Source organism: Ochotona curzoniae, unplaced genomic scaffold (genome assembly GCF_017591425.1).
Source record: "Ochotona curzoniae isolate NIBS_2020 unplaced genomic scaffold, NIBS_Ocur_1.0 patch336, whole genome shotgun sequence".
NCBI classification, from domain to species: domain Eukaryota; kingdom Metazoa; phylum Chordata; class Mammalia; order Lagomorpha; family Ochotonidae; genus Ochotona; species Ochotona curzoniae.
The window spans coordinates 39,981-55,557 of NW_024466902.1; the positions used below are offsets into that span (position 1 = coordinate 39,981).

General features: G+C 44.2%; 1 protein-coding gene across 1 annotated transcript in view; it reads left to right on the top strand.

Annotated features, from left to right (window-relative positions):
* Window positions 1-15,577, top strand: part of LOC121167126 (methyltransferase-like protein 24) — a gene marked incomplete at its 5' end in the record, with an annotated part of 66,363 nt that overhangs the window by 10,901 nt on the left and 39,885 nt on the right. The window contains one exon of the mRNA XM_040996511.1: window positions 5,837-6,065. Coding sequence (XP_040852445.1) covers window positions 5,837-6,065 — 229 coding nt within the window. The remainder of the gene's footprint in view (window positions 1-5,836; window positions 6,066-15,577) is intronic.

The window sequence follows — 15,577 nt, forward strand, 5'->3', positions numbered from 1 at the left end:
TTAATGGAAGAGATGGCTCTCTGGCAGTGTGTAATCCAAGGTGGCATACAGCTGAAGATTCCTATCAGATCCTTTTCCATTTTGAAAGGGATAGAACAGACAAATTAAGGTAGGCAGCATCTAGATCGGAGAAGGGGAAAGAGAAAAGAAATAAGGAGAGTCTGGATTCAGGTGATAACCTTGTCTATCTCATGACCTGAGGCAGGACCTCCACATGAGTTTTTGTGAGTATTTGGTGGAAGGGCTGTGGGGGGCGGCGGTGGGGAGGGTGAGGATCACCAAGTTTACTTTTCATGTATTTGGGGGGCAGGAGCAGGCATGGGAAGGAATAGGAGTAAAATACTCAGCCAATGTCAGGGGCCCTCAAAACGTGCAGAGAAAATGCGCATCACACATAAACTCTGAATGAATTCCTAATCTTTTCTGCACCACCATGAACCTATTTTCCCATGAATTTGTTGAAGTCCCCTTGTGCTTCTCACCTGTCATTCAGCTCTGGGATCAGTTGTATCAGTTGATTTCAAGATACACATTCTCCGTATGAGGGAACAGAAGAACTCACAGGAGACACATGGTTAGGTGACAAGAGCCTGCATTTTATACACAACCTTTGGGACTTCCAGTGGCCATGGGTATCTGGAGAACACAGAAGCTCTGGATAGCATTGTACAGTGGTTGAAGGAGGGCGTTGGTGAAGAATCAGGAAATTGTGGCTCCCAGAATTCCCCTTTGGACATATCCTTTGCCCATCACCCTCTGTGGCATTTTGATGTCGTAGTTGCAGAGCTGCTTACGTGATATGTGCCTCTCTGTGCTTTATATGCAAAGAAGGGAAGGTTTTTCTGCCCTCACAAACCCATCTGCCCCCTTCTGAGTGCCACCGTCCCTGTTGAGAACACAGGTGTTAGATGAAATCTTGCTGTTCCTTGTAATGTTATTTAACGAAAATGAATGATGATAAGATATTTCCCACCCATTATTGAGTGTCACTTCTATTTTGAAAAACGGATTCCTCCCCTGCAGTGCGGTTGGCAGTTTACAGATCTGGGTAATTACTTGGCTGGCATCTCTGGCTCCTGGCAGGATGAAGGGGAAGAGTTTTAAAACTCTTTTGCTTCCAGCCCTTGTCTGCAACAGTGAGGGTGAAACATCATCCCTTAGATCTGCTTTGAATTTGTTATTGTTTTTTCTGTAGCATTTACATTAAAAAAGATTTATTTATTTTAAAGACAGATTTTTGAGAGAAAGGAGAGACAGAAAGATTTTTCATCCTAAGGTCCATACCCCAAGTGGCCACAACAGCCAGAGCTGAGCCAGTCTGAAGCTGGAAAACAGGAGCTTCTTCCATGTCTCCTATGTGGGTGCAGGGGCCCAAGGGCTTGAGGCACCCTCTGTTGCTTTCCCAGTCTATATGCATGGAGCTGGATCAGAAGTGGAGCAGCCAGGATAGGAACCAGCATCTATATGGGATGTTGACACCACAGGGCAAAGAATTAGCCTGTGGCACCACTGTGTAGGCTCCTGTTTTTGCAGCACTTAAAATAGCTTTCCTGCACATTTAATTCACAGATGTAAAACACACAGCTCAAGGCTTTTAATCTCTACCAGCAAGGTTAGAACATTTCGTCCTGTCACCCTCCAATGAAAGGCCCCATGCGTATAGCAATCACTCTCAGTGCCCTCCAACCTCATCCTACCCAGGGAAGCACCCTCTCATGCTGCTTTCTGTCCCTTTGGGGTTCCCTGTTCACGTAACAGAAGTGTACCACCTGTGACCTTCGGTGACTCTTGTGTTTCCCTTCTTTCCCTCCACCCACGGTTTACAAGCGTCAGCAGTCCCTGGTGTGGCTACGCCATTGAGTGTTTATCCGCTCAGCAATTGATGGGCTTTTACTTGGTGGCCGGCTTTCAGTGCTAATGGATGCCATCATTAGGTGTTTGCAGTTAAGACCATTCCAAGTTCCAGTAATCTGAAAAAACTGCAATATCTCCACATCCTTTCCGATACTCTCCATTCCGGGTCTTTTTGATGGTAGACATGGTCTACCCTGTGGTCTTTCATCTATATTTCCCTATTAGCCAAGAATCTTGAGCATTTTTTTGTGGTTATCCTATGAGTTCTCGATTCTTGGAGAACATAAAGGCCATGCATCCTAGTCACAGAGGGCTGTTTTTGTTTTTTTTTTTTAAAAATATTTATTTATTTATTGGAAAGTCAGATATACAGAGAGGAGGAGAGACAGAGAGGAAGATCTCCTGTCCGATGATTCACTCCCCAAGTGAGCGCAATGGCCAATGCTATGCCAATCTGAAGCCAGGAGCCAGGAACTTCTTCCGTGTCTCCCACACGGGTGCAGGGTCCCAAAGCCTTGGGCCATCCTTTGATTGCTTTCCCAGGCCACAAGCAGGGAGCTGGATGGGAAGTGGAGCTGCCAGGATTAGAACTGGTGCCCATATGGGATCTGGGTATGCTCAAGGCGAGGACCTTAGCCACTAGGTCATGCCACTGGGCCCAGAGGACTGTTTTTGAAAGAATGACCATGGACTTGAAGCCAGCTGTCCCATCTCTAAGGGGACATGTCATTGCCAGGGGTTCTGTAGGTAATTCAAAGAATGCCTTTGTGCCCTTGGGGAAAGGCACCTTACTCTTAAGAGAACTTCCCTGCCCTCACCAGGAGGTAATCATACAGCCAAGGTGGTATAAATGACAGCCTCTGGGGTTGTTTGGGGCACACCCCACACAACACATAGGGTTGTTGGTTGGTTTTCTCTGAGATTTGAGAAAAGGATGGCCAACATGGCTACCCTGGCACTTTGTTACTACCCTCTCCTTCTGAGAGAAGCAGCTCTCAGATTGTTGCTGCTTTTTCTGTGTTAAGTTCGTTGTGAGGTTACACCCCTGCATTAACATGTGGAATGGTATTTGTATAATTCCCTTGGGGAGGATTACATCATTTTCTCTCCCTGCCCTCTCTCAGTGGCTGAGCAGAGTGGGGAGTGGAGAGACATTGCATAGTGAAGTTTGTCCATATATCAATATGCATACACTGCTTAGCTCTGTCATGAATGAGCTGTAGCGAGAGTTGCTTGTTTCCTCCCAGCATTCATTCTCCCCTTCTTTCTTGGTAACAAAACTCCTGAGGTCAGTGCTACCTTGCTGAGGGCGATGTTCGCTAACCTCCTTGTAGCTTTGGGTGGCCCTTTGACTGGCTGTGAGCGATGAGATGTGAGTAGCGGAAGAGATGTGTGTGACTGCTAAGCCGTGCCCCCCAGGGAAAGGATGTGACCATGGCTTTCCCTTTTGCCTTTCCTGATGACTGGATGCAAACAGGATGGGCCAAAAGGAGTTTGACATCTTCCGTCTTGGCCCAGTGACCTGGCAATCTGTACTTCTTGCTTCTTGGAATCCGAGGTAAAATATTTCTGTGAAGTAAAATGCAGATCATGGCTTCTTTATGGAGTAGGCCTGTTTTGCTACAAATAACAGTTATTTTGTCATAGAGCCCTGGGGCAAAGTGGTTAAGAAACGCTGCTGGGAAGGCCATATGACACTGGAGAGCCCTGGTTCAGGTTCAGGCTCTGTTTCTGATTCTAGCTTGCTGGAGGCAGCAGCCAATGGCTCAGAGACTTGGGTGCCTGCCCCCCAGATCAGAGAGGCCCAGACGGAGTTGCAGGCTCCCAGCTTTGGCCTGGCTCAGGCCTCATTGTTGTAAACATTTCGGGGATGAACCAGTAGAAGCAACATTTCTACCTATCTGTCTTTCTCTTCACTCTTACAGCCTTTCAAATACAGAAGCATTTTATTTTTAAACATTCTAAAAGTCTTTGACATTTTTTTTACTACTTAGCAAGCTTCTTCAGATCCCAAGGCTATGCTGGATTTCTCTCTGTGTTGTCCATCAGAACACCTTCTACATGTAAAATTCTCCATAAATATTTGCTTCAATCCACGAGTAAGTGTGAGAAATGTGTCCCACCACATGCTGGGTCTGGATGGTGTATATATTGCCCGACGGTACCTAAAAGTTCCCTTTCCCTCAGGGTGGACGTGTAGATCTGTCTGGTGTCCTTCATTTCCTGAGCACCAGGGATTCAGAAAAAGGAAAGACCCAAGCAATGTGTTTCCTTCACTGAGCTTCACTGTGGTGTCATTGACAAGTTCCTGCACCACTGGGATGGTAGATAATCAGTCCCTCCAAGCTGCTGTCCCAGCTGCCCCTGCACCCCCAGGTAGAGTGTGGAGAGCACCTGCTTTGAAACTATCTGGATTGGAAAGTCTTGGGGGAGACTCAAGGGAGGAAGCCGTGACAATGGTCTGAACTGCGGGGATTCAGCAGGAGGTGGGAAATAGGGGCAGAATCTCCCAAGCAGAGAAGTGGAAATGGTTGTGAGAGGGTTGCTGGACCTTATGAGGCAAAAGTATTGCAAGCGTGACTGAGTGCTGGGCGAGGTAGGGGACTGGCACACCATGGGATCCTGTGGGAAGGAGGACAGTGAGGCAGGATGAAGGGAGAGGATGCTTCAGATGCAGCTACGGAGGATGCTTCAGTGGAATGTCTCATTGGTGGAGCTTGTTTCAGTTCACTGCAGTCTGGTCAGTGATGGCTCCACCCGAAACATGTGTCTTTCCAAATGATGCAACAGTTTTGAACTGGTAGTGTCCAAGAGAACAAATGTTGTTGCGCCAGGTTCTAGTTTGGCTCATGTGTTGATACTCTGTAGGATTTTGGTCTGCTAAATCAGACATAATTACAGTATTTTGGGCAGAGAAGCCATAATCATCATTTTAAAAAAACTACTCTTTCAGTTAATTTCATGCTTTTCATTCAAATTGGTGCTTTAATCAAAGTGATGATTGCTTACACCATTACATAAAAAATGTTTCGGAGTCACTTCAACAGTTGCAAGTATATGAATTTTGCACAAGATGTGCTACCTACTGGTGCTTAACGAGGATGGATTCATACTTTCTTCTCGTTGTCAGAGTGAATCTCAGTGAGGAACCATGCTTGATCCAGTAGCATCACAGACACTTACCCATTCTCTGTGGCTGTGATTTTCCAAACTGCACTCTGCTCCTTAGAAAATAGCTGTTGTCTTCAAGTCCAATTGTGCACACAGCCCTGTTGCTCTTGCAATGGAGACAAATTACCTCATTAGTAGAATGTACTTCTCTCCAAGAGACTAATCTAGGGGCTTACATTTTTGGCAACTTCTGAGAAAATCTCAAAAGACTACAGGATGCTTTCCATGTTTGTTTCACTATACTGATTTACATTTTTAAAAATCATGCTTTTAAGTGTTTCTACATGTTGGAGCACATGCTCTCTGAACTGTGTTTGACAGATATTTTCTATCCAGCAACTTTGAGCTGTAATGCTTTTTCTGAAGGAAGTTTATTGAACCTGTTCATTAGCTGGCATGGCAAATCCTCTGCCTGCAGTGCCAGCATCCCATATGGGTGCTGGTTCGTATCCCGGCTGCTCCAGTTCTGATCCAGCTCCCTCCTTTGGCCTGGGAAAGCAGTGGAGCATAGCTAAGTCCTTGGGTTCCCGCACTCACCTGGGACACTCAAAAGAAGCTTCTGGCTTTGCCTCAGACCAGTCTATTTCTGGCCATTGCAGCCATTTGGGGAAGTAAACCAGTGGATGGAAAATTTCTTCATCTCTCTGTTTCCCTGCCCCCTCTCTGATTTTCAAGTAAAATAAATAAATCTTTTTTAAAAATAGAAGACTGGTTATGACTAAAAAAATGGCCGTGGGACTGTGATTTCTCCCACCCAATACTTGGCTTTGTTCTGTGATTTTGTGGTTGACTTCCCTCCTCTTTTCTGCAGGCTGGGAAGTGATAGTACCGGCTTTGAGGTGAGCATGGCCAAGAATGGATGTGAAGTGCATCGTTTTGATCCTAGTGTGAAGTCAGCTCACATCCTGGAGAGCCAACGCCTGTGGTATCACCGCTTGTCCATCACCTGGAGGGACCCCCACCCAGCTGTTGCTGTTCAGAAGTCACATGCCAATGCCAGAAAGCTGGGAAGTGTTTTGAATGAATTTGGGCATTACAAGGTGAGATTTCTTTTTCATGTGATTGCATCATCAAACAGTGAACAGACTCTCAAACTGGAGGCCTTTAAATGCAAGCCAAGAGATGCAACACTGATATTGGATAGTTGAATGTCCAGTTTTAGTAGTTACACAACGTTATTTATGGAGTCAAAATTATTTATAAATGTAGAGTTTTGGGACGGACAGAGATTTAAATGGATTTAAGGTAATACTAACTGGCTGTTGAGTAATGCTGAGGTCTTATCCCAGACTGGGCTAAGAAGACTAAGAAACCCGCTGTTGGCATAGACTGCAGAATACCACTTTCTTTTGTCAGTTGACTTGAAATGTCCAGATATAGTAAAAATTTATGTCAGCCTTAAAATACCAAAAGCAAAAATAAAAACAAAAGCAAAAAAACAACTGATCAGACATGGCTTGTGTATACTATTTCTCTCTTGTAACATATTTCTCTCGATATTGAGCCTCTACATGTTTACAATGCACAAAACATAGGTAGCTCTGATGAAAACATAAAGTTGAATGGGCATTATGAATGCTATAATTCTATTATGTTTATGAATGAAGGGGGCTAACAAGGCTCAACACCTTTAGGCTTCAAAAACGTGTGTTAGAAGTTTTGTTCTTGATGCAGTGATGTGAGAGGTGGGGTGAACCTGTAAGCGGTGACTCCTAGTGAAAGGCCCTCGGGAGGGATGCAGGCAGCTCGTGGGGTCCTGAGCATGCCCAAGTCACTGTCCCCTTCTGGTATGAAATGTGTCTGTGCCTTCCACTCATGCTCCTGTTGCTGTGATGCCGCGGTGAGATGCTGAACTGACAGGGTCACCTGATCTTGCATGCACTGTGAACCTGTAAACAGTGCCTCCCCAATCCTGCCCTTTAAAAGGTGGGGGAGGGGAGAAGCCTTGCTCCTGAGAGCAAGGACAAATGGACTAACATAGATGTTAGATTTCTACAAACTGTGACTCACTAACGAAGGAAGTTCATGCTCTTAAAAAAAAAATGTCATTTAATTATTTGAGAGAGAGTGCACTCCCAGATGTTAATTCACTCTCCAATGGCATCATTCAGGGACCCAAAGCTGGGAGCCTTGAAGTCAATTCAGATAGACGACAGGGACCCAGCTAGGTGAGCCACCACCTGCTGCTTCCCAGGGTCTGCATAGAGCAAGAAGCTGCAATCAGAAAGAAGATATTGAGCCCAGGCATCTTCACTGCCCCGGGCCAAACGCCCACCCCAAAAAGCTCAACCTTTGAGCTGCGTTCCCTGAAAACAAGTTTTACGATAGCACAACCAAGCCAAACGTAGTTAGGTAAGTGTAGTAGTTCCTGGGGAGATTCCCAGTGCTGTTGGTTTTACAGCTGATTTCCCTTGGGGATGGTCTGCCATGATCTGATAGCTGATTTCCCTTGGGGATGGTCTGTCACTGCTAGCCAGCGATACTGTGTGATTCAGGGCAGGTCAGAATGTGTGTTTCTGTCTGAGATGCAGTATGCATGGCCCTGAATTTTAAACTTGAGCTGGTTTCTTGATCTTCAGTAAGAGGGCTTTTCCCTGGCCTTGTTCTTTCGCCTCCTGCTCCTCCTCTTCTTCCTTTTTGGTAGAACTCCCTCTAATTAGTCAGCTGAGGTTTCTTCAAGAACAGCTTCAAAGAATGCACTGTTCTTTTAACAGGCTGTACACTATTGAGTGGTGTTTCGTGTTGCTGCAGGGAATAGCCAGCATTTAATAGTTAGGAGCCTTAATGAAACACACATAGGAATTTGGGAGTAAAAATTTCTGAGCAGAACCTCTTTTTTTTCACATGCTAATGATTTTTATAACCCTAGGTGGGGAAAAGCAGCAGTGTTTTTTCAGAACCTTGTTTTCCATCTCTGCCACCTGTCATCTTTGTAGATGGGTTTCTTACGGCTGAAACTCATACGTCTGTTTGCCAAGTTTGTCCATTCCCGATGATTTTCAAAAGCTTTGCTTAGTCTTTGTGTTCTGGTAGGAGGACTCCTGCGGCTTCTCCTTCGTGCTCTTTGCATCTAAGCCCTCTCAAAGAAAGACAGTAGGGGGAAAAAAGAAGTTAAATGCAACACCAGTTTTGTTCCTTTCAATAATGTTTTAGCAAAAGATGTGGTGAGGGTAAGGATAAACAAAGATTTTGTGAAAGTGATCTGTGGTGTCATCTACTGAACCACGTGTGCTAAGGAAAATGTGTCCCCGGATAGCAAGCTGTGAGCCTGCATTGTGCTTGTGTAGCTCCCTGGGAAGTGCAGTGGACAAAAACCTTGATGCTGAGGATAAAGCAGTAAGTCTTTTGCAACAATGATCCCTAAACAAGGAGAAGTGCTTTGCAGGATTGCTTATATTGCTCTGGCCACTTGTTTTTGTTAGCTACCTTTTGTTCTGGCTCACAGTGCTGGGAGTGCATTGGCTTCTGGGGGCAGTAGGGGGCATTTTTGAAGAATACATGGGACCCTGATGTTTCAAAGAGGGTTCGTTTTTTCGGGGTTGGGGAGGATGCTTTAGAACAAATAGCACTCATTGGATAACTTCCATTATGAATTTGCTTCTAGGAGCTACAAGGTGCCAAGTCAAGGGCAGTTTTGCTTGGGGCCCCATAGCAAACATGGTCTGTTTTCATTTCTTCTGCATGTGTATGCACACCAGTAAATAAGATGTGACTGTGATGGGGAAGCAAGGAGAAAAAAAGTCACATTTAAAAATGTCAGTGCTTTAGTCTGGCCTCCTTCACTCATTCCTCCTGGAAGTGACAATAAAAGCATTTGTTGCTGTGATTTTGTGTGACTTTGAAAGATCTCAGGTAGTTTTATAATTTCCATCTTGGACTATGATTTTTTTTCTTCTTCCTTTTCACTATACCTGCATTCCAGCCACGCAAGCAAAATGGGACAAAAATGAAAGGCGCTGTTCTGAGTTAGTGACAGAAAGATGCATGTGGCTTTCGGCCTGCCTTTAAAACTCTTTGCTAATTTTAACTTGAGACTATAAATCACCAAGTCTCGCTGAAGCCCAGGCGGGGGGGACAGCTGCATCAGCAGTACTATGTGGACCACAGCCCAGTCTGTCAGGATATGAAATCACCTGCATCCAGCCGTCCTGTAAATGATCCAGCGTTGACTTCCTGCTGAAGTGGTTGTGGCTGTTCACTTAGCATCTTTCTAGAATGACTTTGAAAATATCGAGTCTGAAGTTTGTGCTTCTAGTCACAGTGATGGATGCTTCCCGCCACCCCTGCTCCCACATCCATAGTCAGGTTCACCTTAATGATACAGGCTGGATGGTTGTCAGTCCTCACCATGCTGTGGATCACAGGAGCCACAGGGTTGTCAGGGCTTTGCCTCTGTAAACTCACCCATGTAGATTTGAAGCAAGGATCCCCTGGCTAGCTTTGGGCACTAAGGAAATCACTGAGCCCCTCTGGCATTCCACTCAGTTGAATTGTCCCTAAATGGAGTGCCAAATGTTGCCTGAATCACAGATTGCTTTTTGAGAATTAGCTCTAAGAAAAGGGTGTCAGTCTCCAGCCTGGTATGAATTAGTTCTTCAATTGTTGCCAAAAATTCTAGCTTAGGACCTTTTTTTTTTTAACTTAATGTCTTAGAAAATATTGGGGTTTGAACATTTTTCTTTCTTTCTTTCTTTCTTTCTTTCTCTGTTTTCGAGAAAGATCCAACAGAGTTTTTTCTGGAAATTGCTAACCACACTCAATTCAGTCCAGAGTTTTCAGTGAAAGTGAGGGGCAGAGGTTGTCCTGGACAGCGAGTGCCGCCCGGGACCACTGTGGCCTTGCTTGGGACTACGTGGAAAGTCAACTCTGCAGTGTACAGTTGAAGAACATGGTTGAGAATCAAGTGGGGAGGGGGGTCAGCTCACAGCAGGTGGGAAAGACAGTGTATGCCATTCAGTTCTAGGTTGGAACTCTGTCCCTACCGGAGGCAAGGAAGTGTTGGGGACAGCAACTCCACGTCCCCTAAGAGGACCACGTTTCTGCCTGCCTGCGCTGGGTACTCATCACTAATTCAAGATCTTGGGGGGTTTTGTTCTGTGCTGGCTGCAGAGGATATGGACTTTGAAATTAAGCTGCAAACGATCCTTCTTTCTTTGTCATTTTGCTTATCAAATTGGCAAGCATGAGCAAAAGATACTGCTCTGTATTGAATGTTTGTTAGGAATAAAACTCGGCTTTAGAAATAAAAATGAAATGTTCTATGTTTCAAGAAAATTTGACCACAGATTTTTGTTATGTTGCCTTTTGTTCCTAGAAGTATTTTTTTTTTTTGGCCTTAAATTCTGTTTTTTTATATTAGCTTTGCAACGCCTGCTCTCTCTTTTAAGGTTTTTTGTTTTTTTTTTTTAACTGGAAAGACAGACTTACAGATAGGATGGACAGAGAGAAAGATGATCCATCTTCTGCTTCACTCTCCAAGTGACTGCAACAGCCAGAGCTGAACAGATCTGAAGCCAGGAGCCCGGAGTTCCTTCCAGGTCTCCAAGGCTTTGGGCCATTCTCTACTGCTTTCCAGGGCACAAGCAGGGAGCAGCAGGGACAAGTGGAGCAGCCGGGAAACAAAACAGTCTGCATGTAGGATCCTGGCGCTTGAAGGGGGAGGATTAAGCCAGTTGAGCCACTGAGCCAGGCCCATAGAAAATTTTTACTCAAGAGAGAGAGAGAGAAGGCTCTTGTAGATTTCTTTGCTCCCTGGGTGCTCCTAACAGTAGGGCTGAGCCAAGGGGAATTCAGGAACTAGAATGTCAACCCCCAGGGGCAGGTAGGGACCCAAGCAATTACACACCATCGTCTGCTCCCTCCCAGTGTGTGCATTAGCAGAAAGCTGGTGGAGTTGCCAGGAACTCAAACCAGGCGTTCCAATATGGAATGTGGGTGTCCCAGGAGTAGCTCAGTCCACTTTAACACAATGCCTGCCTGCCATTAGAATTTCATCTTTCAGTTTGACAAATTTTCAGACAGAATATTTTTGAAATCATACGAAGAGCTTCCATATGTTTCTTACTGAGATTCACCAATTGTTAATATTTCATCACATTTGCTTTCCTGGTCTCTATACACGTATACACAAAAGGCAAGGAATTTGGCCACTGGGCAACCACGCCTTGCACACACCTGGATCCCATATGAGTGCCAGTTCTAATCCCAGCAGCCCTGCTTCCCATCCAGCTCCCAGCTTGTGGCCTGGGAAAGCAGTCTAGGGCAGCCCAAAGCCTTGGGACCCTGCACCTGTGTGAGAGACCTGGAGGAGGCTCTGGGCTCTTTGCTTTGGCTCAGCTCAGCTCAGCTCCAGCCATTGCAGCTACTTGGGGAGTGAATCAGCAAATGGAAGATCTTTCTCTCTGTCTCTCCTCTTCTCTGTATATCTGATTTTCCAATTTAAAAAAATAGTAAATATTTTTTTAAAGAAACATGGGGAAAATAGAAATAAAACAAGTCTGTGTACAAAATTTTTTGAAATCTATGTGTAGTTTTTCCAATGGGCTTTTTGCTATATATTCATATGTGTGCATAGTACAAATTAAGATAACTAAAATGGGAGGAATGGAGAAATTCTTATGTAATACATTCATCTAAACACACAAATTTAACTCATTTTATATGTTGTTATTGCAAATGTGCTTGAACTAGTTGCTTATATTGAGCTATCACGGCCCAAGAGCAGACAACATGGTTAATGCAGAAGCAGCAGAAATCTTGTTATTGAAATTCAAGGAAAAATAAAGTTGTCCAGTGTCAACATTTTACAAGATTGCATTACAGCTCTGCAAAAGAGAGAAAAAGGCCCCAGCATGGTAGCATAGTAGCTAAAGTCCTTGCCTCGGCACGCACCGGGATCCCATATGGGTGCCTGGTCGTGTCCTGGTAGCACCGCTTCCCATCCAGCTCCCAGCTTCTGGCCTGGGAAAGCAGTCAAGGACAGCCCAAAGCCTTGGGACCTTGCACTTGCATGGGAAACCTGGAATACCCGGCTTCAGATAGGCTCATGGCTTCAGATTGGTGCAGCTGCAGCTGTTGCAACCACTTGGGGAGTGAATCAGCGGATGGAAGATTTTCCTCTCTGTCTCTCCTCTCTATATACCTGCTTTAGCAATAAAAAATGAAACAGATCTCTAAGAAAGAGTAAGAGAAAAAGAGAGAAGCTTTTGATTCTGAGATACTTAGAGATTTATATGCAGTTGCGAGAAGTGGCACAGAGCTGTCCCTGTAGCCAGCTGTCACACCCAGGATCCTGACATTGGGACAGTTTCAGATGCAAGAACCTTTCCAAGACCGTCAGGGACATGTCACCCACATCTCTTCACCTTCCTCCCGGTCCCCTGGTAACCTAGCCATGTGCCATGATCTCAATAAAACTGCCAATAAGTAATTTTTTTACTTATAGACAAAGAGAAGCTGTATCTAGAGTTCATATTGGATTTACAAATAGAAGTAGCCAAATCCTGGCAAAGGTTTAGAAAGGGGGTTAATGAACCCTTTTGTAAAACAGTAACAAGAGCAAAATGGCATTATGGTGTGAATGAATAGATAAATGGGCACAATGGACTCTCCAGAAATAAATCCAAATGCATATACACTTTATGTATAGTAAAATTAGCATCTGAACAAGGGGAAAAAGATATTTCAACAAAATGATGTAGACAAATGGGTATTTATAAAAAAAATTGATCCCTGATTTGTGCCTTTAGCCAAAAAATCAATCAAAAATGCTTTTTTTTTTAAACCAAAACCAGAAAAATGCTAGGGCAAAAAAAATTTTTTAAGTAAGACTGGAGTTAGGAAGCCATTAAAAAAATTTTAATTTGATTACACATAAAATTCTGGCACAAAATTACCAAAAACAAAATTTAAAGAAATTTAAAAACGGAAAATAATTATGACTCATTTCATAAGCAAATAATTCATTCCCCGGTACAAAAGGGATTTAGCAAATAAATAAGGGAAAGACCTACAACTTGATTGAGAATTGGATAAACAGATTAGTAGAAAAACCAGCGCAGAGAGAAAGGACAGGTGGATGGTTCACAGTTAAAAGCACTACTTAATTAGGAGAAATGAAAATACTCTTAGAAAATGAAACTACACAAAGAAATTTTCATTCATTGGGTTATTAAAAATGAGAAGTAAGAGGAACATAAACTGGCATAATTCTGCAGGGCTGTTGGCAAGATCTACCACATTGCCAGTGCTATGTCCAGTGAGTCTACTTCTATCAATTCACCAGTCCTGTTCCTGTTTGTCTTATTTTTGCAACATTGTGTGTACAGTTTAAGTAGTCCTTATCCACAATTTTCAGAAATGTTTTAGATTTAGGATTTTTTAAAATTTGAGAATATTTGCTTGAAAATATGTATACATACACATGTACATAAATATATTTGGGGATAAGACCCAAGTCTAAATGTGAAATTCATTCATTTTTTTACACGTACTTTGTATACATAATGTAAAGTTAGCTTTGTACATTTTTGAGATTATTTTATGCATGAAACGAGAAGTTTCGTGATGTGGATTTTTCCATTTAGGGTGTATGTGAATTCCAAAGCTTCAGACTTTGGAGCATTCTGTATTAGGAATGTCCCAGTTAGGCATGCTCATCCCATAGTAGCAGAGGGTTAAAAAAGAATCTACATATGTACCATTGTGAAAGTGATTAAATGAATCACTATGTGTTTTTCCATGGACAATTCATAATATCCCATGAAAAAAAGGACAACATAAACCTTTTTATACTGGTGTGGGCCAAATTTCCGAGCGAAATTTTTAAGAAAGGAAAGTTAACAATGTAAAGCAATTGTTAAACAATTTAGACAAAAAAAAAAAAAAAGAACTAAGGCTTGTACTACTTGATTTCAGGCATAATATAACTGATATCAGTGAAGATACTATGTGCTGAAGATAGACATAGGGACCTGTGGGACAATGGGCTTCCATTTCAAAGCAGCTGCTGTGGTCTTGGAGGCACGTCTCCCACAGAGAATAGTATAAAAGTTCATTTAGGTTTCTTTCCCAAAGCAAGGTGCGTGTCTTTTTGTGGGAGGCAATCTCACCTTGCAGAACTGCTGTTTAATGGTGAAGGTGCCATGGTTTTACACAATATGCTAGTGGTCATAGCACTATCATGAGTCATTCCCAGGGCTGACTTGTCTGAAACACAAAGCTCAGTGGACCCCAAAGATAGACCAGTTGGGAAGATGATTCCAGAACTGAACTCAGCAGTAGGCAACCGTGTCTTGTTTACTATGCTTTTTGTTCCTTAATAACAGTGAGGGTTACCTTGCAGCACAGTTCCTTGGCACTTCTTAGTGTTTTCAGGCTGTCCCATGTTTAGTAGATGGGGCAACAACAGATAAGAAAGTCCATCTGCAGAGAGGAGAGGGAGTCGCTGCATGGAGTTGCAGCTGGTGATTTCTTGGCTGTGTTTTCCACCTTCGTCTTCCTGGAGAGGCTGCGTATGAACAATATTCTGTATAAACTGTACCACTCAGTGGTTCTCAGATTCCAGCATCAGGGTGGGGGAAACGCCAGGCAACACACCCAAACAATAGGGACAACACGCCACAAGCAAAGAATGCCAACCACAAGGGCAGCTTGATTGAAATGTCAACGTGCCCCCACAGATTCCAAGTGAGCTGGTATGGCATGGAGCCCAGACACCTACATCTTCAATTCCATCCTACTCAGAGTGGTCCTGTGAGGACACTTACTGTGCAGGAAGGACTCCGTCTTCCATCTGCAAACCCCCACCCTCCACTGTGTGTGCAGTGACATAGTCAGGTGGTCTAGAGCATCCTCCTTGCCTGCTCATCATACTGTTAAGTTCTCCGTGCCTCAGTTTCCTCCTGGTGTAAAGTGTGTGATATGAATCCCTGGCATAGGTGAAGAAACTCACATTAGCCCCTGGTACCCACAAGGAATTCTTGTGCTCCTATCTCGTGGAGAACCATGGCCACCGCTTCCTGGAGATTTCCAAAGGGCCCCGCCTTCATGCAGAAGGGGAAGATTCACATATGGAGCAGATTAGCCTCCAGGAAGCTGGTGTTTTGTTTTGCTTGGTTGCTGTGTTGCAGGAATTGGAGGGACTGGTCTCAATCCTGCCATTCTGAGCATATCTGGGGAGCTGGGAGCCGAGTGAGTTCTCAGGGGGCAGGTGGATGTTGGGACCAGGTGCTAGGAGATGGTGCTGGATTTCCCTTGGTGTCTCCTCCTTCCTCAGGGGCTCAGTGGGTCCACAGAGGAATGCCATGTTCATTGGTACGCAGCTAGGCTGGTCGGGTCTTGTGGTTCCCCAATTCCTATAAGCATGTTTAGTCAAGAGGTTAATGCTTTTGCACAGAAAAGGTCCTGAGAACCCACAGTCCAAAGAACGGAGCCTCTGAAGTCACACTCAGGCTGGCCGCTTCTGCCAGGAGCTCAGACCTGTCAGGCTTGCCTCTAGTGTCTCTCTCACACACACACACACACTCTTGCTGCAGGCTACACATGGCTTGGG